This window comes from Nomascus leucogenys, chromosome 12, assembly GCF_006542625.1.
Source record: "Nomascus leucogenys isolate Asia chromosome 12, Asia_NLE_v1, whole genome shotgun sequence".
In the NCBI taxonomy this organism is placed as follows: domain Eukaryota; kingdom Metazoa; phylum Chordata; class Mammalia; order Primates; family Hylobatidae; genus Nomascus; species Nomascus leucogenys.
Genome location: NC_044392.1, coordinates 39759415 through 39783331, shown reverse-complemented (window position 1 = coordinate 39783331; position 23917 = coordinate 39759415). Strand labels below are relative to the sequence as shown.

General features: G+C 37.5%; 2 protein-coding genes across 3 annotated transcripts in view; both read left to right on the top strand.

Annotated features, from left to right (window-relative positions):
* ATF6 (activating transcription factor 6) overlaps nucleotides 1–23917 on the top strand; it is a 214357-nt gene that overhangs the window by 115375 nt on the left and 75065 nt on the right. The window lies entirely within an intron of this gene.
* Nucleotides 21592–22947, top strand: LOC101175891. Its single transcript, XM_012511497.2, has one exon. It carries the CDS (start codon nucleotides 22063–22065, stop codon nucleotides 22432–22434), a length of 372 nt encoding a protein of 123 aa, XP_012366951.1. The 5' UTR covers nucleotides 21592–22062; the 3' UTR covers nucleotides 22435–22947.

The following is a 23917-nucleotide window of genomic DNA, read 5'->3' as shown; positions in this document are numbered from 1 at the left end:
TTTTTCAAAACATATTTTGAGTTGTTTCAGGATCATTTTCCAGAGACCAAGACAAAGCCCTGTGGAAAACCAAGCCACATGTTACTCAAAGTAATAGTGTGGGAGGAACAAGAGCTAGCAGGAAACACAGATGAAATTATTAGAAATATAGGAGAATTGGAAGAGTACAGATGAAGGAAAATAAATCAACTTGTTTATGTTATTTTAGAACATAGAGGTCAAGGAAGAAGAGTTCAGAAAAGGAGGCTGTCAGTGGTATCAGATGTTATAGAGCTCCCTGAGAATGAGAAATGAAAGAAACTCATTTGTCTTGTGTAAACATAAAAATCATTGGTAACTTGAGATTACGTTTATTGTAGAGTAATCAGAACAGAATCCAGAGTAGAGACAGAAGAGAATGGGAAAGAAAAACAATGGTTTGGTAAATCTGACACTGGAAGGAAGTGGAGATAGTCTAGATACAGATAAGGAGAAGAGAACTAAGAGTGTGTGTGTATGTGTTTGTGTTAAGGACAGGAGAGATATAGAGATAGGGTATAAGGTAAATAGGGACTATTGTAGTTAGTTTATATACATATAAGAATAGAGTATATATTTTATGTTTTATGCTTGACAGGTGTTCTAAAGGAAAACAAACAAGTCATTGTTCCTCCTCTATATTGTTTTCTGTTTAAAGTAAAAGCATGGAGAAAGTTGAACAGTTTTTGTTTATTTGCAGTAGGACTACAGAAAAGAAAAATAAAAGAGTGTATGGAATTAAAACCAGATTTTTGAAAAATAAAATCATATTTAATGATTTAATTTTAATATCTCCTTGAGATATCAAAAGTCTTTTAAATCTTAAATATGGAGCTGGTTTTTAATAATGGTAAAGAGTTTTCAAAATGTTAAAGTTGATAGAACTAGTTCTCATTTAACTTATATGTAAATGGTTTTATAATTTTTTCTCATATTAAGTTAGAAAACTAGCAAAGTAACCTACATAAAATTTGGTATAACCTTTCTTATGATGTCACAAAACTTAATTATGGAGGAAGCAATTATTATAATTAGGAAAAATTGATGACTTATGATCTGACTCAGGATCAAGGTCTGAAACACTCATGTCATTTCCTCCCCTCTCCTATATAGTATACAGTGATTTGTTCATTTTGGACGTTAATATTTTAACTTTTGACACCATCAGCAAATCTAAACACTGACAGTTGGTGTTTTCCTGAAAAATCTTAAGGCTAATAATTGTGTGATATTTATTTCAACACATTGCTGCTAGTCTTCTATAAAGATCTCATTATGGGTAGGCTTTGAGGAGATATCCAATTCATAATATGGGCATCACACTGGAAGCCTGCAAGATGGATGATTGGCTGAGAGTAGGAGTATAGTATCTAACTATAGTAATAATTATGTGATTGTTTAATGTCTGTTTCCCCTGGCAGGCTATAAGTACCCTGAGCGCAAGAACCCTCTGTCTTAGTCATGACCCTGTTCCCAATACATGGTATATCAGGCATGTGGCAGGTATTCAATAAACATTGAATGAATAAACAAATTAACTAGATACCAAATCCATCAGTTTGGCACTATATTCTAAATTAGTTTATATAGTCATCATAAAGTGATAAAGAAATTGTGATAGTCCAGTTTACTGAGTATTGTTATCAAGACCATCTGTGTCTCATGTTTAAGTCTAGCAATTAGTCTTTGAAAATGAGTGAATTCAAATGCATTTTTAAAAGTCTGCCATTTTGCATGAGGGAGATTATATACCTAGTAAGAATTTCTCTGTGTTTCAAAGTCGAAACAGTGATCTTGGTAATACGTGGACAGAAAGGATTATTTTTCAATTAGGGTGCTAAACAGATTGTGCTATCATTTTAACCTCTGGAATGAATAAGCCCCAGACTGAATAGGCTCCTTATGGATAAGATGCCTGTTATAATGTGTCTGTGATGTCCTAGAAAGATGAGAGTATCCCCTGCATAGTGCTTATTTCTTGTATGGAATGAATTTAAGATAAGCTTGTCAAATTGTTAAATCTGACATAGGCTATCTTTTGAATAATTTATTTGGAGTCATCTCTGTCTGATTATAATATGCCCTAAAATAAATCTTGAAAAATTAAACTAAAATATATCATACAGAATAAACAGTTTACGTGTAACGGTTAACAGTAACATGTAAACTTATTCAGATTACATTTTACAGCTATTTCTTTTCTGATTCTATTTTTTATTGAATAGAAGTTCAATAACTTTTATTCTGTTAAGAATGAGTCTGTCTTGGAGAGGGTCAGTGTCACATATTTACTTTGAAGTTCCTTAAAGAGGTTAGTTGAATTCTCCCCCCAAAATGTGCTTTGAATTAGCAGCTTTTGAATATCTATTCTAGTAGAGGTAGGAGCAATGTGAACTAGAGAGAATGATATACAGTAAAAATAATAATTTTTCTTTGACTTTAGAATGAGGATAATCTAAGCCACAGCCATGTAGGCAGACATTTTCTGATGTATGGATATGTTTGCATGTCCGTCTATCTATCCATCCCTTTGTTTTCTATATATTTGACCCTAACCTTTCAGGCTCCTATTTTGCCATCAGGTCCAAAACCAAACTGAGTGATAAGAGAGTGGAAATCCTTAAATCAGTGGTTCTCAAACTTTTTGGTTTCCAAATTCCTTTATATTTTCAAAGAAACATTAATGAGAAGAGTAGCATTTTTTTTTAACATTGAGAAAAACCTCTTTAATAACTGGCTTAATAGAAACCAGATAGATTCTTATATCTGTTCTTTTTGGTCAAAATATATGAAGAAAATCCAGCCTCACATGGAGCTGTAGTTGTAAAGGAAGGACTATTTTAAAAGCCTTTCAGATAATTGTGGGTATTCTTTGATGCTACACCAAAATGCAACAAGAGGTAGTTTTTTAAAGGTTAGTTGCAACGTGGAAGCCAAATCTGTGAATTTTAGTACTCTGAAATTAAAATCCATTGGTTGATCTTGCACTTTGAATGGATCTTTTACCTATGCAAGGTTTTGTTACATCATACACTGGTCATTTGAAAATACTGGTTCACTGAGTTATGCAGATCTTCCAAATGTTGACACATTTTATTATATATTAAAATGTCACATTCTTTAATACTATCACAAATCTTATCAGAAAAGTCTTTAAGTATTGTAAGCAGTTCATGGTAGCAGATACGAGTTTTCCAAAATTCTAGTTTTCACTTGAAGGTTCAAATTTTATCATTGTCAAAAATATGTCAGTTTTCCTTGAAGTGATAGATTCACTTAATTTATTTTCAAGAACATATCTGTCAGATACCCAAGGCTAAACAACTATAGTTTATCAGTTAGTCTTTCAAGTAAAAATGGTGTTCCATGAAGAAAGTAGCTAGTGCAGCTCACAACTCAGTTGCACAAGTGGTTTTCCTCTAGACAACAATTGTACTTTGATATGCAGCAGAAATGCTTTATTTGTAATTCCCATTTTGTCATACAGAATATTAAAAAGACGTCTACTCAAGGGTCAAGATTTCATAAAATTAATAACTTTTATTGCTTCATCAAAGACTTCCTTCAGTTACATTGACTGTGTGTGGTATGTGCACGTATATGAACATAGGGCAGTAATACAATGAACTATATAATACAGTTTGGTGTTGCTGTCTTAATTCATGCTAGGGCACCATCATTGCTTTTGCATCATCAGTGTAAATATCAACACAGTTGTTTCAAGATAAATGATGAGATTTAGGAAAGTTATTCAACACTGAATATTTCAGTACTGTTAGTGTTTTTTGCCAAGCATTCCTATAAAAGGTCTTTGTTGTTGATTACTTGAGCTCATACTGAATAAATATAAGCAAAACATAAAGTCTATAGATTCTTCCACTTGTAAAACAAAAGCACAATTCTGTAGTTGAGATACTCAGCCTTCATATTTGCAACTAAGTGTAATTTGATGAATTAACATATGGTTGGAAAGTGCCATGATTTCTTATACTGACTTTTCAGGAGGCATTGAGCAAGGTCGATTATCCACAATTTTATTAGTCTCTCAGCTATTGTATGCATTTTTTCAGTCATTGCATTATATTAATAACTTATAATGTAGGATACTTCCGTAGTCTTTTCACTTCCAGTATGAAAAGCTGTAACAGAGTTTTTTTTTTAGAGGATTCTTTACATCTATGTTTAAAATATCCAGTTCCTTTTTCTTTGAATTCTACATGATTGATCTCAGAATGACATCACAACTTAATTGGCACCATTATAGTATTTGAAAGATTTTGTTGCATAAGAGAGGAGAAGATAGATTATTCATACCTCTGAAACAAGAGAAAGATGGCTTTCAATGTATGGTCATTTTTTATTAACAATTTTGACTAGTTTCTTTGCTAGATTCCACCTTTCCATGAGTCATAAAATTCTCAAATATATCAGTTTTATCTTTTTCTGTATCTTATATGTAGACAATATAGTTGTGGGTTAAGGAGGCAAGTTTTCTCATCTCCTGTCTTTTAAGCCAACAATTCATTCTTAAATATAAGAAAAGTATGTAATAGGCTTTTATATGAAATATTAAAATTTAAGAAGTTTTAGATAAAAGATTAAGAAAACTTTTCCAAAATATTTAAAAATAGCATTATAAAACAAAACAAAGTATACATTCTTCTTTGTTGTATTTATATAGAAGTTTTAGTAGTGGAGTCCATATAACTAAGTTCCATAATAATGTGTTTCATAACTTTCTCCATTATTCTACTACTAGATCATAGAAGGCTTGTTTCTCTTAAGGTTTAGTTTTTCATGCACTCAGAAAATAGTTTTTCAGGAAGTATGTACTGAGTATTCTGAGGCTATGCAAGGAGCATGGGTTCCAGTGATAAATAATACATAGTCTCTGTGCTCAGGGAACTTATAGTTTAGTTGGTGCTAACCAGATAAATTAGCAAAATAATTGACAGGTATAATAAGTATTATGATGAAAACACACAATGGACTCAGAGAATAACAAGGATGCTCTCCTGAGACAGCGACATTTGGCTGATATCTCAAACATGGGGGGAATTCAAGGATTCCAGGCAGAGGAAAGAGCATATAAAGGCAGTTGAGTAAGGCAGGAAAGAGCTTTATTTGAGGCACTGAAAGAAAACCAATGTGACAGGAAACTAGTGAATGGGATGGGGGATGAGTAATGAAAATGAGGTTTGGGAGATTGGAAGGGGCTAGATCTACAAAGCCTTAGGAGCTATAGTAAGTAGTTTGGGTTTTATTCTGAGGGCCAGCGAAGGGATTTAGGCAGCAGAATAACATGAATGATTTAGTTCATAGAAGATATTCACTGCTACATGGACAGTGCATTAGAGAGAGACCTATTAACAGTAGAAGCAGAGAGAGCAGAGATACCAATTAGAAGACTTTTTTAGTAGCTCTGGCAAAATGATGATGGCAGCGAGGTGATGAATGGATTCTAAATACATTTTGTGGATAGATTTAGTGAGAATTGGAGATATATTAGATGTGTTCAGATTTCTGTCTTGAATTACTAGGTAGAAAGGACTACCATTTACTAAGATAAAAATATTTGTGAGGGGCAAGGTAATATGTTTGGTATAAATGTGGAGAGTTATTTTTGGACACATTTAAATTTGAAATGTCTGTGACACATTCAAGGGAATGTGTGCAATTGGCTCTATGAATCTGGGACTCAAGAGAGGATAGATCTGAGCTAAGAAGAGGAATTAAGAATTGTCAGCTTATACACATTTCTTTATTTATTTAGAGGCAGAGTCTTATTCCATCTTCCAGGCTGGAGTGCAATGGTGTGATCTCAGTCCGCTGCAACCTCTGCCTCCTGGGTTCAAATGATCCTCCTGCCTCAGCCTCCTGAGAAGCTGGGATTACAAGTGTGTGCCACCACCTGACTAATTTTTGTATGTTTTAGTAGAGATAGCGTTTCACCATGTTGGCCAGGCTGGTCTCGAACTCCCAACCTCAAGTGATCCACCCACCTCAGTCTCCCAAAGTGTTGTGATTACAGGCATGAGCCATCGCACCCGGTCAGCTTATACACATTATCTCATGGATTTACATGGGAATAATGGAATCATCAAGAAGAGAGTATATAGAACGAGGAGGGTTCAGGACCAAATTAGATTTTGAATTGGAGACGGATGAGAGCAGCAAAGGATACTAAATAGGATCAGCCAGCAAATAGGGAGAAAAACAAGAGAAGAGACTTTTGAAGAGGGAAGGAGTGGTTTATTCTTGAATACTGTTGAGACATTAGATAAGATGAAGAATTGGTTTTCACTGGATATGTCAACATGAAAGTCACTGATATATTTGACAAGAGCCTTTTAGTGATGACATGAAAGTAAAAGTTAAAGATGGATTAAGTAGTAAGGAAATGAGAACAGCATAACTATTTAAAAATGTTTGCCTATACAAGAAAATAGAGAAAAGTTAGGGTTTTGTCTTATTTTCAAACTCTGGATATCAATTATATATTTTAAAGGAATGAACTCATAGATAGGAGGAAAGCATTGTTAAAAGAGAAGTCAAGTCCTTGAGAAGGGGCAAAAGGGTGGAATTCAGATAACAGGTGGAAGGATGGCCCTTTGCTAGTAAGGCAGGACCTTATGGTAGAGGCAAGATGAGTTCATTGATAGGACCTTAGGTTCCAGGAAGATAAAGAGAAGACACTTCCAACAGTTTCTGTTTTCCCAGTGAAGGACATCTCAACTGATGTCAGCAGCTGAAAGTAAGGATATTAGAGGAGGTATAGGAGATTTAAGCAGAGAGGCACAAGTATGAAGTAGTTGTCCTGGCCAGTGGGATAGTGAGCCTACCAGAGACATTTGGATTGTGAGGCCTTGGTGGGGTGTCAGTATGCAGTATGCTTTAAAGTCAAATCACTACAACAAAACGCCAGGTGTAGAGTTACAGTTGATTAATAAGACACAGCCCCTGTACTCAGGGAGTTTGTAATCTAGAGAATGAAAGACATATAGTTAATTACAATATGGTGTGATGGTTGTGATGAACAAGGTAAATATAGGGTGTCGTAAGAGCACACATTAACCAATCTTGGAGGGGCTGTCCTATGCAAGGAGGTCTTCATGGAGACCTAACAGCTAAGCTAAGACCTGCCTGTTCTGCAAGTACCTTACTTAAAGCTATTACATAATAGCTCCTGGGGATGAAAATATTCTAGAAGGTATGATAGTCACACTGTATTATTATATCTTTATGCAGCAGCTTTTATTTCTGCTGACATCATCAGGCATCTTTGAAATTTCTTTTTTTTTTTTTAACACTTTGAAATGCTGTGAAGAAAAGTATCATCCCTCTCTTTCCTCACCCTCTTCTCTTCCCTAACACCTTTCTTCAGTTCTAGCTGTTGGCAACTAGATGCAACTTAATAATACCATTTTGTTTTCATTTGGCATGTCATTCATCATTTTCAAAATAAATGAACTTTAATTTTGTGCTGCCACAATCAGGAATATTTGAACATTTAGTGCTTATCTTGGGTATCTGTCGTTATTACTTTCTGAGAAGCTGCCCTTTATAGCAATCAGGGAACTATACCACTTGGAAGACTAATTGTCTTTATACAAAAATAAAATCCTTGTGTTCAGATTTCTGTCTTGAGTGGCTGGTTTGAATCTAGTTTTCTGTTATATGAAGCAAAGATTTATTATTTAACATAGTTTCAAAATTAAAATTGATAGTGAAATTTTATGTGCCATGCAATGTCATGTGTGTTCTTTTAAGGTGAAGATTCATTTTTAATAGCTTTATTGAGGTATAATTGACGTATAATAAACTACACATATTTAACTCCACATTTTATGTGTGATGTGTGTGTGTGCATGTGTATATATGTATATACTTATATAGGTGAAATCATCACCATAGTCAAAATAATCAGCATCCCCATCAGTCCCAAAAGTTTTGTTTCTGATGCCCCTTTCTAATTTTTCCCTGCCCTCTCACCAGGCAACTATCTTTCTGTTACTACAAATTAGTTTATAGTTTTAAAAATTGTATATAAAGGGATCTTAATTATGTATATATTTTCCTTCCAGCAGAATTATTTTGAGATTAATCCATGGTGTTGCTTGTATCAGTAGTTTATTTCTTTATTGCTAATATTCTGGTGTAGGGGTATAGCACAATTTACTAATACATTCACCTTGTACTGTTAGCTGCTACAAACAAAGCAACTGTGACTATTCATGTACAAGTCTTTGTAGGGACATATGCACTCACCTCTCTGGTGTAAATACCTAGGAGTGGGATGGCTGGGTTATATAGTAAGCATTTGTTTAGCTTTTTAAGAAACTACCAAACTACTTTGGTACAAGTGGTTGTACCATTTTACATTCCCACCAGTGGGAATAAGAGTTGCAGCTCCTCCACATCCTTGGCAACACTTGATATAGCCTATCTTTTTATTTTTAGCCATTCTAATAGAGGTAAGTAGTGGTAGCTCATTGTGGTTTTAATTTGCATTTCCCTAATGACTATTAATTTTGACCATCTTTTTATGTGCTTATTTGCCATCCATAAATCTTCTTTGGTGAAGGGTCTGTTCAAATCTTTCCCGATTTTTTATTGGGTTATTTTCTAATGATTGAGATTTCATTTTGAGGATTTTGTATGTGTGTTGTTTTGTTTAGCAGCTTAGAACACACACATTTATTATCTCACAGTTACTATGGGTCAGGAGTCCAGGCCTAGATTTGCTGGGTCTTCTACTCCAGGGTTTCATCTGAAAGTAACAATCACAGTCTTGGCCAGGGCTGCAGTTGCATCTCAAGGTTTTACCGGGGAAGGTTCCACTCATAAGTTCACATGACTGTTGGTAGAATTCAGCTCCTCATGGGATGCCGAACTGAGGGTCTCAGTTATTTGCTCGAGGAATTTATCCATTTCTTCTAGATTTTCTAGTTTATTTGCATAGAGGTGTTTATAGTATTCTCTGATGGTAGTTTGTATTTTTGTGGGATCGGTGGTGATATCCTCTTTATCATTTTTTATTGCATCTATTTGATTCTTCTGTCTTTTCTTCTTTATTAGTCTTGCTAGCGGTCTATCAATTTTGTTGATCTTTTCAAAAAACCAGCTCCTGGATTCATTAATTTTTTGAAGGGTTTTTTGTGTCTCTATTTCCTTCAGTTCTGCTCTGATTTTAGTTATTTCTAGCCTTCTGCTAGCTTTTGAATGTGTTTGCTCTTGCTTTTCTAGTTCTCTTAATTGTGATTTTAGGGTGTCAATTTTGGATCTTTCCTGCTTTCTCTTGTGGGCATTTAGTGCTATAAATTTCCCTCTACACACTGCTTTGAATGTGTCCCAGAGATTCTGGTATGTTGTGTCTTTGTTCTCATTGGTTTCAAAGAAGATCTTTATTTCCGCCTTCATTTCGTTATGTACCCAGTAGTCATTCAGGAGCAGGTTGTTCAGTTTCCATGTAGTTGAGCGGTTTTAAGTGAGTTTCTTAATCCTGAGTTCTAGTTTGATTGCACTGTGGTCTGAGAGACAGTTTGTTATAATTTCTGTTCTTTTACATTTGCTGAGGAGAGCTTTACTTCCAACTATGTGGTCAATTTTGGAATAGGTGTGGTGTGGTGCTGAAAAAGATGTATATTCTGTTGATTTGGGGTGGAGAGTTCTGTGGATGTCTATTAGGTCCCCTTGGTGCAGAGCTGAGTTCAATTCCTGGGTATCCTTGTTAACTTTCTGTCTCGTTGATCTGTCTAATGTTGACAGTGGGGTGTTAAAGTCTCCCGTTATTATTGTGTGGGAGTCTAAGTCTCTTTGTAGGTCACTCAGGACTTGCTTTATGAATCTGGGTGCTCCTGTATTGGGTGCATATATATTTAGGGTATTTAGTTCTTCTTGCTGAATTGATCCCTTTACCATTATATAATGGCCTTCTTTGTCTCTTTTGATCTTTGTTGGTTTAAAGTCTGTTTTATCCGAGACTAGGATTGCAACCCCTGCCTTTTTTTTGTTTTCTATTTGCTTAGTAGATCTTCCTCCATCCCTTTATTTTGAGCCTATGTGTGTCTCTGCACATGAGGTGGGTTTCCTGAATACAGCACACTGATGGGTCTTGACTCTTTATCCAGTTTGCCAGTCTGTGTCTTTTAATTGGAGCATTTTGTCCATTTACATTTAAAGTTAATATTATATGTGAATTTGCTCCTGTCATTATGATGTTAGTTGGTTATTTTGCTCATTAGTTGATGCAGTTTCTTCCTAGCCTTGATGGTCTTTACAATTTGACATGTTTTTGCAGTGGCTGGCACCAGTTTTTCCTTTCCGTGTTGGATGCTTCCTTCAGGAGCTCTTTTAGGGCAGGCCTGATGGTGACAAAATCACTCAGCATTTGCTTGTCTGTAAAGTATTTTATTTCTCCTTCACTTATGAAGCTTAGTTTGGCTGGATATGAAATTCTAGGTTGAAAATTCTTTTCTTTAAAAATATTGAGCACTTTGGGAGGCCGAGGTGGGCGGATCACAAGGTCAGGAGATTGAGACCATCCTGGCTAATGCAGTGAAACCCTGTCTCTACTAAAAATACAAAAAATTAGCCGGGCATAGTGGCAGGTGCCTGTAGTCCCAGCTACTCGGGAGGCTGAGGCAGGAGAATGGCGTGAACCCGGGAGGCGGAGCTTGCAGTGAGCAGACATCGTGCCACTGCACTCCCACCTGGATGACAGAGCAAGACTCCGTCTCAAAAAAAAAAAAAAAAAAAAGAATGTTGAATATTGGCCCCCACTGTCTTCTGGCTTATAGAGTTTCTGCCGAGAGATCCGCTGTTAGTCTGATCAGCTTCCCTTTGTGGGTAACCCGACCTTTCTCTCTGGCTGCTCTTAACATTTTTTCCTTCATTTCAACTTTGGTGAATCTGACAATTATGTGTCTTGGAGTTGCTCTTCTCGAGGAGTATCTTTGTGGCGTTCTCTGTATTTCCTGAATCTGAATGTTGGCCTGCCTTGCTAGATTGGGGAAGTTATCCTGGATAATATCCTGCAGAATGTTTTCCAACTTGGTTCCATTCTCCCCGTCACTTTCAGGTACACCAATCAGACGTAGATTTGGTCTTTTCACATAGTCCCTTATTTCTTGGAGGCTTTGTTTGTTTCTTTTCATTCTTTTTTCTCTAGACTTCCCTTCTCGCTTCATTTCATTCATTTCATCTTCCATCGCTGATACCCTTTCTTCCAGTTGATCGCATCGGCTCCTGAGGCTTCTGCATTCTTCACGTAGTTCTCCAGCCTTGGCTTTCAGCTCCGTCAGCTCCTTTAAGCACTTCTCTATATTGGTTATTCTAGTTATACATTCGTCTAATTGTTTTTCAAAGTTTTTAACTTCTTTGCCTTTGGCTTGAATTTCCTCCTGTAGCTCGGAGTAGTTTGATCATCTGAAGCCTTCTTCTCTCAACTTGTCAAAGTTATTCTCCATCCAGCTTTGTTCCGTTGCTGGTGAGGAACTGCGTTCCTTTGGAGGAGGAGAGGTGCTCTGCTTTTTAGAGTTTCCAGTTTTTCTGCTCTGTTTTTTCCCCATCTTTGTGGTTTTATCTATTTTTGGTCTTTGATGATGGTGATGTACAGATGGGTTTTTGGTGTGGGTGTCCTTTCTGTTTGTTAGTTTTCCTTCTAACAGACAGGACCCTCAGCTGCAGGTCTGTTGGAGTTTGCTAGAGGTCCACTCCAGACCTTGTTTGCCTGGGTGTCAGCAGTGGTGGCTGCAGAACAGCGGATTTTTGTGAACCGCGAATGCTGCTGCCTGGTCGTTCCTCTGGAAGTTTTGTCTCAGAGGAGTACCCGGCCGTGTGAGGTGTCAGTCTGCCCCTACTGGGGGGTGCCTCCCAGTTAGGCTGCTCGGGGGTCAGGGACCCACTTGAGGAGGCAGTCTGCCTGTTCTCAGATCTCCAGCTGCATGCTGGGAGAACCACTACTCTCTTCAAAGCTGTCAGACAGGGACATTTAAGTCAGCAGAGGTTACTGCTGACTTTTTGTTTGTCTGTGCCCTGCCCCCAGAGGTGGAGCCTACAGAGGCAGGCAGGCCTCCTTGAGCTGTGGTGGGCTCCACCCAGTTCGAGCTTCCTGGCTGCTTTGTTTACCTAATCAAGCCTGAGCAATGGCGGGTGCCCCTCCGCCAGCCTTGCTGCCACCTTGCAGTTTAATCTCAGACTTCTGTGCTAGCAATCAGCAAGACTCCGTGGGCATGGGACCCTCCGAGCCAGATGCGGGATATAATCTCCTGGTGTGCTGTTTTTTAAGCCCATCGGAAAAGCACAGTATTAGGGTGGGAGCGACCCGATTTTCCAGGTGCCGTCTGTTACCCCTTTCTTTGACTAGGAAAGGGAACTCCCTGACCCCTTGCACTTCCCAAGTGAGGCAATGCCTCACCCTGCTTCGGCTCGCACACGGTGCGCTGCACCCACTGTCCTGCGCCCACTGTCTGGCACTCCCTAGTGAGATGAACCTGGTACCTCAGATGGAAATGCAGAAATCACCCATCTTCTGTGTCGCTCACGCTGGGAGCTATAGACCGGAGCTGTTTCTATTCCGCCATCTTGGCTCCACTGTTTTTGTGGTTTTAAGAAATATTTGCCTAACTAAACATCACAAATATTTTCTCATATTTTTTTTTCTAAAAGTCTTACAATTTTAGGTTTTACATTTAGGTGTATGATCCATTTTGAATTAATTTCTGTATATGTACAAGGTGTATATCAAAGTTCATTTTGTGTGTGTGGATATCCAGTATTGTATGATATTCAATGCTGTGTTTTCACCTAATAGCTTTTAAAGGAAGAATTAAAGCAAAGCCAAGTTAAATAGGTTATACCAGACAGTTTTCTTTGTGTTATCCTTGACTTTGTTAGGTTGCACATTTTGCTGGAACTTCTTAAAACAGTATCCTATGATTGAACTTCTTCAACCTCAAATTTCCAGTCTTTATACTTAACCAATGAAATGTTATTTATATACTCTTTGGAAACATAACATATACTGTAGATAATTATAGCAAAAGTGTAATGGGTAGCAGAAGATATTGCCAAACCAAAATTCTGGAGACCAGATGAGACAAACACATAATATGTGCCTATATGGGTCACAGTGCTAGGAAATACACTGAAAAGTGAACGAAGAACTAAAAATAAGCCTCTTATAAGAAAAGTTGCTACTTCTGGGCTAATCTATTAGCAGTTTGTTTTCCTTAATTTGGTAAAGAAGAGCTTCAGAATCAGACTCTAAAGTGAATCTTTTAAAACTATATATATTATGCATGTATACACATATACATACTCTATGCATTGGCTTAAATAATATAAAAACAGCACAGGAATAGTTTATGCTGTAGTATTGTGCAGTCTTATTCAGAAATAAGAAAAAAAGTTTTTCCATTTAGCTGTGAGTCATTACTTTTTAGTTTTGTGGAGAAATTAAGTTTTAGTGGGGGTCGATACAGGTTTTTTTTTGGTAGAAAATCAGGTAGCATAGGCTTTGGAGTCAGACAAATCTTGGTTTTAATTTTCAGTGTCCTTATCTCTAATATAGTAATATTAATAGTTATCTCTTCCTGGGTTGTTGAGAGGTTTAAATGAAATAATAAGTACTGGCACAGTGCTTAACGCATAATAGGTATTCAAGATATGTATACTTCTTTACCATCAGGGGATTGACCTTGGAAGCATATGGATACATAGAAAGAACCCATAAATGGATATGGACAAGGGGAGAGGAGTTTGTTTTCATTAGATTTAGCAAATTCATTCTTTCCCCCAACTCCCCAGAAAGATTCATTTTAATGCTATTATTTTCCTTATCACCCATAAACGGACAGAAAATTGGCATGTTTTGAAAGAGTGTTAAAACTGCAAGTGTTACACGGTATCATTACATTACCATCCATTATCTAACTGGGTTTATTTATGAAGGTTAGATTTAGATAATTTAGACTTACCCTTTTTCCATTTTATGGGGAAAGAGAATCAGAAACGTGAAAAGAAGAGCCCTTCCAAACAGAAAGATAGCCAGAATCTCTCTCAATAGTCTATATAATCTCTTCTAATAATCTTTAGCAAAAGTGACTTTTGAGTTCTTTTAAGTATTTCCTGTATTGATTCTAATTCAATGCTCATTTCATGTGATGTCTATAGAACTAGAGACTTAGATTACAGTCAGAAAACTGAGTAACAGCAGACACCAGGTTTTCAGCTGTTTTAAGGATTTATTCAGATTGACTACATCACATTCATTTGGATGGATTTAGTGACATCAGTTGATAATTGTAAATAAATTAGCCTTTAATCTGACGTTTTCATATTGATATTAGATAGGAGCCACATGACTATGTCATGGGTTCATTCACAAGATATAATAAACATTATTTTCACTTGTAGCATAAAAGCAGTCTTTAATGTTATCTTAGAAGCATTAAAACACACACACATATATATAAAATCATATAGATTAAAAAATTCTATCAGCATAGGTTCTGTAATTGTTAATAGATGTAATTGCATAAGGTCGCTATTCATTGTTTCTCATTTTCAGATGAAGCCTGTCACCTGACATTTTTATATATAATAGGAATCCACAGGTTGTTAAAAACATAAGGAAATTAAGATAATTTGAATTCAGATTATAAAATAGTTCAGGTCTATTCTGATGAAGCAACTTCACTTAGGTCTGAGGCTTTTGGGTCAGCTTTTAAAAGTTTATCTTATTTTTCATTAAAATATGTATGTATAATTATCATGCAAAGAGAAATGGGCAGCAGAATTTCTGTGCATATATGGTTGCTGGTTATTTGAAAGCCGTTCTCCTCCTAGGATTATTTGACCAATTTTGTATTCAGCTTAGATTAGGGAGAATATAGTATCTCCTTAGGCAAAATACTTACTAGAACCAAAAAGTCCAGATTAAATTGTTTTAATTTTTATTTTACTGCAGTTTTGTGCAGTTGACCTGATTTTAAAATATAAAACTAGGAAGGCATATTTTCCATCTACCAAAATGTGAATCTTACTTTCATTTTGAAACAAACACCTCTGCTTTAAGAAGATGAATGGCAGTGATAAATACAAAAACGTTAAAAATTTTTAAATTAATAGCGTTTGTTGATCTTTAAAGAAAACATAAATGCGAAATAACTTTAGAGCTTAAAAGTTTTCTTCCTCAAACCTTTTAGGAATTGATTTTATTATCCAAAACAACTTTATTCATACTAAGTGTGACTATTTGAATAATTACCTCACTTATATAGTTTTTTTTTTTAAAAAGCTCTTCTAACTGTAATTATCCTCAAAGAATTGGATTAAGAAACTTAATAATTTTCTGTCATTAGTCCAACGAGATATTTACTGAATAGCCATCATGTTCCTGGCTGTTAACACTACAAGGACTCCAGCAATGAGCAAAGCAAACAAGCCCTTGCTTTTCCAGAGCCCACATTCTCGAGACAGATGCTAAACAAATACACAGATAAATATATAATAAAATATTGGTTTAAGTGTTGAAAAGCAAAATCAGAGTAAGAAGGCAGGTAGTCATTTTAAATTAACATTGAGAAATGTTCCCATTTGAAGCGTATAAATTCTTTGGCTTCTCTTTTTAAATTTGCCTTTGGCTGTTTGTTGCTGGCGAAAATTATTTAAAGTAATTAGGAACTGATCGTAAATATTTTGTACACTACTCTAAAAATCTAACTCCAACTAGTGAATTTAGCATTTATAAATGGAGGTGTCTATAGAGGAATAAAATCTTTGGTTAACCACTACTTTACTTTTAGCAGTAAAGTCTGCAGCTCATGAAATTTGTAATTCTGGAGTGGTTTCAGTTTGCACCATCCCCTGGGGAGCCTGTTGATACAGCACTGAGCTACAGATTATTATTCAGCTGTAGAATTTTTATGCTTAGGCATTTTCTTACGTCTTCCTCTCAGTCAGTTGAAATCTTGTATTTTTGCCAAATAAAACAAATCCTATATTAATAAGAAGCTATAAATAAACAGTAGGAGCATGAGTCAGAGCCAGCATCACCCCATTCCTTGTGTGTACCTCTCTAGTACTCCCCAGTATGTTCCTTTTGCACAAACATGTAGTACTGCGTAACTACTGTTCTACAGATGAACTCCAGTTATTTAAGTGAGGCCTGTTTTTTAGAACTAAGTAATACTGTAACTAGTAGAATTCTGGCATGTTACCACAGTCAAAAGCAGAATGTGAAGCTGTATGCTATTAATGGGAGGAAAAAAGAAATGTATTTCCTACCTTTCCTGTATAAAGCCCAGAAGATTCCTGTTAGATTTCCAAAATGGGTTTTTATATAATATAATTCAACATTTTTTTCAGAGGAAAAAAGAAAAAGATAAGTTGCTTGAAAGTCCTATCTCTTTTGCTAGTCGGCTTCTGTCTGATAAAATTTTATTCTTTTTTGCTTCATTGTTTATTCATTCAGTAAATGTTCATTGACCACTTACTGTTACCAGGCACTGTGCTACCATAGACTGTATAAAGACAAATAAGCTAAAATCCTTGTTCTCAAGGAATTTATTATTATAGAGAAAAGTGACTTGTAAATCCAAAATTTCATACTGGGATAGGAACTATAAAAGAGACATCCTGCAGAATACTGAGATTACAAATAAAACTACTATGTTTGAAGCATTTAGTGTCCTAGCTGTTTTACCGAAGTCATTTCATTTAATCCTTTCAACAGCTTTATGAGGTAGATATCATTACACTATTTTACTTGTGCCAAGAGCACTACATTCATCAAGGACGGAGGAGGTAGTATCAAATTTTTCAGAAAACAATAGAGTTGGTTATAGAAGGATGAGTAGGGTAGAGAGTGGGAGGAAGATGAGGCAGTGTGGCATTTCAGACAGAGAGGTGAATGCGTAAGCACACAGGATGAGTGAGAGAATTGTTGGAATGTGGTCAGTTCTAGGAAATAAAAGATGGCAGGGTCCAGATCATGAAGTTTGGTTCTTAACCTGTAGAAGACAGAAATATGATCGGACTTGCATTTCAGGAAGGTAACTCTGTAATTGTTTGCAATTCCTGTTAAACGAAGAAATTTTCTCCAGCATTGACTTACGTTTATTAAATACATACAGAAACTAAATTCTAGAAACATCTTATACAGTTATGCATCACTTAGCAATGGGATATGTTCTAGGAAATGCATGGTCAGGCAATTTCTTCATTGTACAAATGTCATAGAGTATACTTACACAAACCTAGGTGTATATCTTTATTTATATTTATTTTTTCATATGGAAAACCAAATTTCTTAGCCGTATTACTGAATGTCAGTCATTTCCCCTACTTGATCTGCATCGCCAACATTAAGTGCCATGTATCATATTTCTATATATGTTCCATTATAATCTTATGGGACCACCATAGTACATGCGGTCCATTGTTGACAGACACATCATTATGTGGTGCGTAAGTGTACTTATAGTTTTACAACTACAAAATGAAGCACAGAGAGGTTGCATAACTTAGCCAGTGTCACACAGCTAATAAGTAGCAAAGTCAGGATTCGACATGTTAAGCCAACTTCATGGACTTAACCAGAGTCCTGTATTGCCGCTCCTCTTCATTTAAAGGCATGCATGCACATGTTAGATTTGGAGACAGTTCTAGAGACACTGAATTGGCAACTACAGTCGACAAAGAGACATTGCAGCAAGTACCTCTACATTGTTTGTTTCTGTACTCTTAACTTGCAGTGGTCTAGGAGAAAGAATGAAGGAAGGGAAGTGATATATTTGTCAACCCCAACTACATTGTAAAATGAAGCTTTTTTTTTTTTTTTTGAGAGGGAGTCTCGCTCTGTCACCCATACTGGAGTGCAGTGGTGTGATCTCAGCTCACTGCAACCTCCACCTCCCGGGTTCAATCTATTCTCCTGCCTAAGCCTCCCAAGTGGCTGACAGGCATATGTCACCACACCTGGCTAATTTTTGTGTTTTTTTTAGTAGAGACAGGGTTTCACCACGTTGGCCAGTCTGGTCTCGAACTCCTGACCTCAACTGATCCGCCTGCCTTGGCCTCCCAAAGTGCTGGGATTACAGGCTTGAGCCACTGCACTCGGCCTGAAGCATTTTATGATGCTCACTACCAAGTGTGTTCATAAGAGGTAAATAAAGCCCTTGGGCTAGATAATGTAAGATCCACTGCAACCTGGAGATGAAGAACTTTGTAAAGGGGATAATTGTTATCACCCATCAGAGTTTTAAGATGATCTAGATTTAGTCCCACTAGTTATATTTCTCCTAACTTTTTTAGACAGAGAAATCAGTGAAAAATATGTATTTCTAAGGATTAAATCCCAATCCATAGCTCAAGGCTACCTTTATGTCTAATAGTTGTGATATAATGTGTTGCTTAGAATAGGTTCTATAAATGGAGTTCACACATAGGACCCCAGAATCGCTTCTTCACAGGGTTTCAGAGTTGGAGGACATATCAAAGGATAAATCAATCCATAAATCTGTTAAGTATTCCTAAAAGAAGAGTGGTGTGTCAGTTATTGGCACCAGTACATGATGAATCCTGCTGGGCTGTGGAGAAAGGAGAAACGGACTTGAACAAGACTATACTCTACACAGCTGTCCCTGACATTCCACCACCTGTTAGCATTCAGTATTAATTTCATGGATCAAATCAAGGCATGCAAGTGCATTAAATAACTTTTTAAAAAACAACTGCTGATTGCTGAGGGTCTATGAGGGAAGCAAAATTAGGGGCTGTTATTTTCCTATCAACCATTACTCTCATTAACAAGAACAGGAAACATTATGAATAAATAAAACTCTTACATCATACCAGAAAAAAGAACAGCTGAATCCCCTAAAGGATTTCATAGTCTATCATCAGACAGCTAAAAAAAATAATTCCATATAAATGGCTGCATTAATTATTGAAAGAAACGTCCCTGCTTTTTTAAAAGAGCAACTAGAAATATTTACTTTTTGAAAATAGAGTAACCATTTGTTAAACCATATATACCATTGAAGATGTTTTGGGTGTAAAAGGGAATTTCCATAATAATTACATAGTAATCTTTTATAGCCAAAGTTATGAAGAAGATCAGGATTTGGGAAAATTGTCAATATTTAATTTTCCTTTTCGGTTTGATAGCCTTATCTAAATTCCCATAGCTTAAATGTAGTAAATATGAGTGTGTAAAAATGTGTATCTAATTCACCTCTTGGGGGAGGTTTAATGTAACTATAAATAAAAATTCTTTCCCTAGGTAAAAAAAAAAATTACATAGTGTTTAATTCTACCTTTTCTCATTTCTCTACATCCAAAACTATCACCAAGTACTGTTAATTTTACTTTATAAAGCTCTCTTGATATGTCTCTTCAACCTCATCACCACTGCTTTAAATGAGGCATACTTCCTCATTTGGACTATGGCAGCAGTCTCTCTTCCTTTAGTCTCTCCTTCAAATCCACCTCCATCCTTCATATCATCCATCATGTATTTTTCCCTGCCTAAATTCCTTGGTTGGCTTCTATTAAATCCAAGTTCCTTAAGCATGGCAAACAGGGGCCAGCTTCCATGATCTGGTCCATACTTCTCCTGCCTTATTTCCTGACACTTTCCCTTATACCTTGAGATCCAGCTTGCCAGTAGTTCCCCAATACCTCCACCGCATATACAACCACATACATATACACCCTTATCCCCTCCCTCATGTACCATGCGTATATAATTCTCTTTACCACATCCTTTATCACACTCCTACAAGCCTTGAAGCAATCTGAACACAGAAACCATCTTTGATTTTCAACTCCTAATTGGGACTGAACATACTTGTCTTGAACACAGATTGCTGCCTTGTTAGTATAGGTATCCTAATATGGCACATGTGTATAGTTGAAGCTATAATGCATTCCCCAAGTTCCCTGTCAGGACTAAAGGGTTATTTCCCAACAGCTGGAAGTCCTGCTTCCAGACAACGTTCTTCAGGAATTGCCTTGTCCCCAACTCAAGACAACCCTGAAGGACCTTTCCCAGTTTTCCATGGGGTCCGCTGAGGCCTTGAGATTGTACTGAAGTCAGCGTCTCCCTCTGCTGTCGCTTCCCTTCCACAGGTGTTTATCACAAGAACAATCCCTAATAAACTTCCTGTAAGCACACTCTCAGAGTCAGCTTGCTGGGGAACCCAAGCTATAACAACATGTTTATCTTATTGACAGTTTCTTCTGAGTTCTAAATCACGGGAAGTTATGGTTATCCAAAATCTTACTAATTGAAGATCATTTCATCAGACGTGTATTGAGTACCTGCTCCATGCCAGGCATTGTGCCAGATACAATGGAAACAAATCAAGGCTTGGCCCCTGTCCTCGAGTTTACAGTCTGAGGTGACAGTTATATATGAACCTAACTGTACTAAAGCATCTTGAGAATCTTTTTGATTTAAACGTCAATCATTTTAGTATAAAAGTCAAAAGCATGGATTTTGTGGTATTACAAAGAACAAAAGGAAAATATTTCAGGGGAAGGAAAATGAATATAAATAAGTAGAATGAAATTTTAGAAAAGCACAGAATTTGTCTTTATAATTCTGAAAGCCTTTAGGGAAAAGGTAATTTTTTCACTTTTTATTTTGAAATACAAACTTACAGAAAAGTCACATGAATACTGAACTCCCATACACCCTTTATGCAGATATATCAGTTTTTAACATTTTCCCTCATTCTGTTTCTTTACACACATACAATTTATTTTTGTGAACTCTCTGAGAACAGGTTAAATACTACATTATATCACTTTATACCTTAAAAATGTAGTATTTCCTAGAAACAAGGGTATTCACCTCCATAACCACAATGCAGCTGTCAAATTCAGGTAATTTGACCTTGATCTTTAATCTAGAGTCCAGATTCAGGTTTTGTTAATTGTCCCCAAAAAGATGAGTTTAGAAGGAGTCATATAACTTAACATTTGTAATGTAAATTAAAGATCTTGGAAGTTTGCTAACCTGATTTAAATACCGTAGTGAAATGAACCACTTCTGATTTTCTAGGGAGAAAGCAAGGATTAGGTCCAGGTTACCTGTAAAGGTGTGACTTAGGGCTCCCCAGAAGTGAACCATGCTCTGGAGAGCCCATTTGGTGAGGTTCTTTTCAAAAGAGATTGTATATTTTTGACCCAGGGATTGTCGATTTGTTGAGCTCCCATGTCAGTATGCCGCCTTGCCATTAACAGGTCTTCACAATGCTTACTTAAATGACATTCTTTGGAACTGTCTTTCACAGTCAGGCGACCCGCCAGCCAGGCCGACAGGTAGGTAGAAGGGCGGCTTCGGGAACTAAATCTGGCTGGTTCTCCGCTAACACGTGGTCCTCGATGCTCTAGCGGATTGGCCCCGAACCTCAGCACACAGCGCTTTGGTAGGGCTGTGGATGCAGGTCAGCCTGCAGAAGGCGTCTAGAGGACTTGGGCGGGGGCGCAACTTCCTGCTGCACCACTTCCTTTCCAGCCGCGTGGGCTTCTGGGACCCTATGACATGATTTCTGGAGTGGTATGTTGGGAGTTGTTGCGGCGGTGAGGCCCAAGCACAGCCGGCCAAGGCGGGTGTAAAACCCAGGTTGTGTCCACCCCAAAGCTCGACGCCTCTAGAAGCCATGGCTTTTCCACTGAAGCTAGAGCCGGACATGCAGGGGAAAGTAGATTTGTTTCGGGCCCGTGTCGCCCAGGAGGCCAAGGATCTCGTGTCCATCTTCTTTCCTCAGAAGGTCTTGGAGCTGAATAGCGAGTTCAGGAGCTCCAGCTACAAGACCTGTCCAGAATCCATTTGGTGCCAACCCCGGAGTCCCTGGCCACCCCAGGCAACGTGGGAGATGGGCCCAACCAAAATCTGCCACTTCTGCTGACTCAGTTCTCCATCAAGGGCCCAGCACTGCTTGGCAGCGAGGGACAGTTTCTGAGGAGCAACCAGCATCTGGTGGAGCTGATTGAGTGGGTGAAACCTGAGATCAAGCTGCTGAGAGAAGAATGCAACACAGTGCGGATGTAGGTGCACCTGCTTATCCCAAAGATGGAGGAGGGCAACAACTTCAGGGTGTCTATCCAGGAAGACACTGTGGACCAGCTGTGGACTGTGGAGAGCACAGCAGCCTCCTCTCTATGCGGCTTCTCCACCTACTACAACACTCTGGCCAAGTTGGTATCCAAGATAGTGAAATACCCCCAAGTGGAAGATTATCGCCGCACTGTAGAGAGGTCGACGAAAACGAGTACCTGAGTGTGCGCCAGATCCTGCTGCACCTACGGAACGAGTATGCCACCTTGAGTGATGTAATCCTTAAAAACATTGAGAAGATCAAGATCCCTCGGAGCACCAACAGTGATAACCTATACCGATAGCCTTTCTCCACCCCACTTGCCTTCAGGAGTTGGCGGAGCTGTTTAGGCACCTAGAAGGCTGGTTATTAATGACTCTACAGGTGATGAAATTACTGGAAATGTGTGTTACCATTTAGAATTTCATACAGCTTATCCTCATACCGAATCATCTTTTGGTGTAATTTTTATTTGATTTTCCTTTTGTGAGGAGAATGGGGACAAACCATCAAGGAGAAAAGACTGCCGTTTTTAAAAGCAGCTTTGTAGGTGAATGTTGGCCAAGGTTTCTTTATTATGGCCCTAGCGACATTGAATGGTTTCACGGGCTACTTAAAAACTAAATCTTAAAGTTAAGTGAAGTTTTTCCTAAAGTTCTGCTATCCGTTAAACTTTGTTCAAACTTACAGAAATCTTCCTTTTACAGCATCATTTTTCTTTTTTTTGCAAGGAACGGAGTTTAAAGGGATATGTTTAGGTCATTGTATGCCTCCAGTTTAACAGATTGAAATAAAACTTGGTTATAAAATTTTATGATGGCCTGAGTGTGCTTATCTGAGCTTTAATTTTCGGATGTGGACAATTCAGATGATAATTTCCTACTTCAGATGGGCTCATACACTTGATATTTTTCTACTCTGATGGGTAAGAAAAGTGAACAAAGAGTAATATAATTATTCTAAACAAATGGACATCTACTTCCCTTAGAATGAAAAGAGGAATCTGTGGAAAATGACGTCCTTCCATAACCTTCTGTCATCTCAGCATCTTCATTTCTTTTTACACAATTTAGAATTTCTTCGGTGTATCCATTTGTCTCTTTAAGTCTCTGCTAAATCCATCAAGCTTTGTATCCCATAATACTTTTTCCCCCAGTTGATTTTCATTGCCCTTTCTTTTTGTCTCTTAGATATTTCTTAAAGTCCCTCATTAGCATTTCCCTCTCAGGTTATACAGGTCATTCTTTTTTTTTTTTTTGAGATGGGGTCTCACTCTGTCATCCAGGCTGGAGTGTGGAGTGCAGTGAAGCGATCTCAGCTCACTGCAGCCTCTGCCTCCCAGGTTCAAGAGATTCTCCTGCCTCAGCCTCACTTAGTACCTGGGACTACAGGCGCATGCCACCACACCCAGCTAATTTTTGTATTTTTAGTAGAGACGGGGTTTCGCTATGTTGGCCAGGCTGGTCTCGAACTTCTGACCTCAGGTGATCCACCTGCCTTGGCCTCCCAAAGTGCTGGGATTACAGGCGTGAGCCACCGCGCCCAGCCGGTCATTCTTTAAAGACTCTAAAATGTGGCTTTGCGTTCTTTTCCTACCTCGTTGAGGGAAAGCCATTGTCTTCTCAACAGTGAGCTATATGGTTGGTATTTTTAAAGTTCAGCATTTCCAGATTTCATTTGCAGGTAAGGTAAATTACTGCACTGTGAGTCTATTCTAACCTATGTAGATTAGAAAAATCATACACTGGTTTAGCAGAAACTTTCTTTCTCTTTTTTTCTTTTTTCTT

Bases quoted from the DNA above. Each gene is read 5' to 3' on its own strand.
- LOC101175891 (XM_012511497.2), top strand. From the start codon at position 22,063: ATGCAACACAGTGCGGATGTAGGTGCACCTGCTTATCCCAAAGATGGA.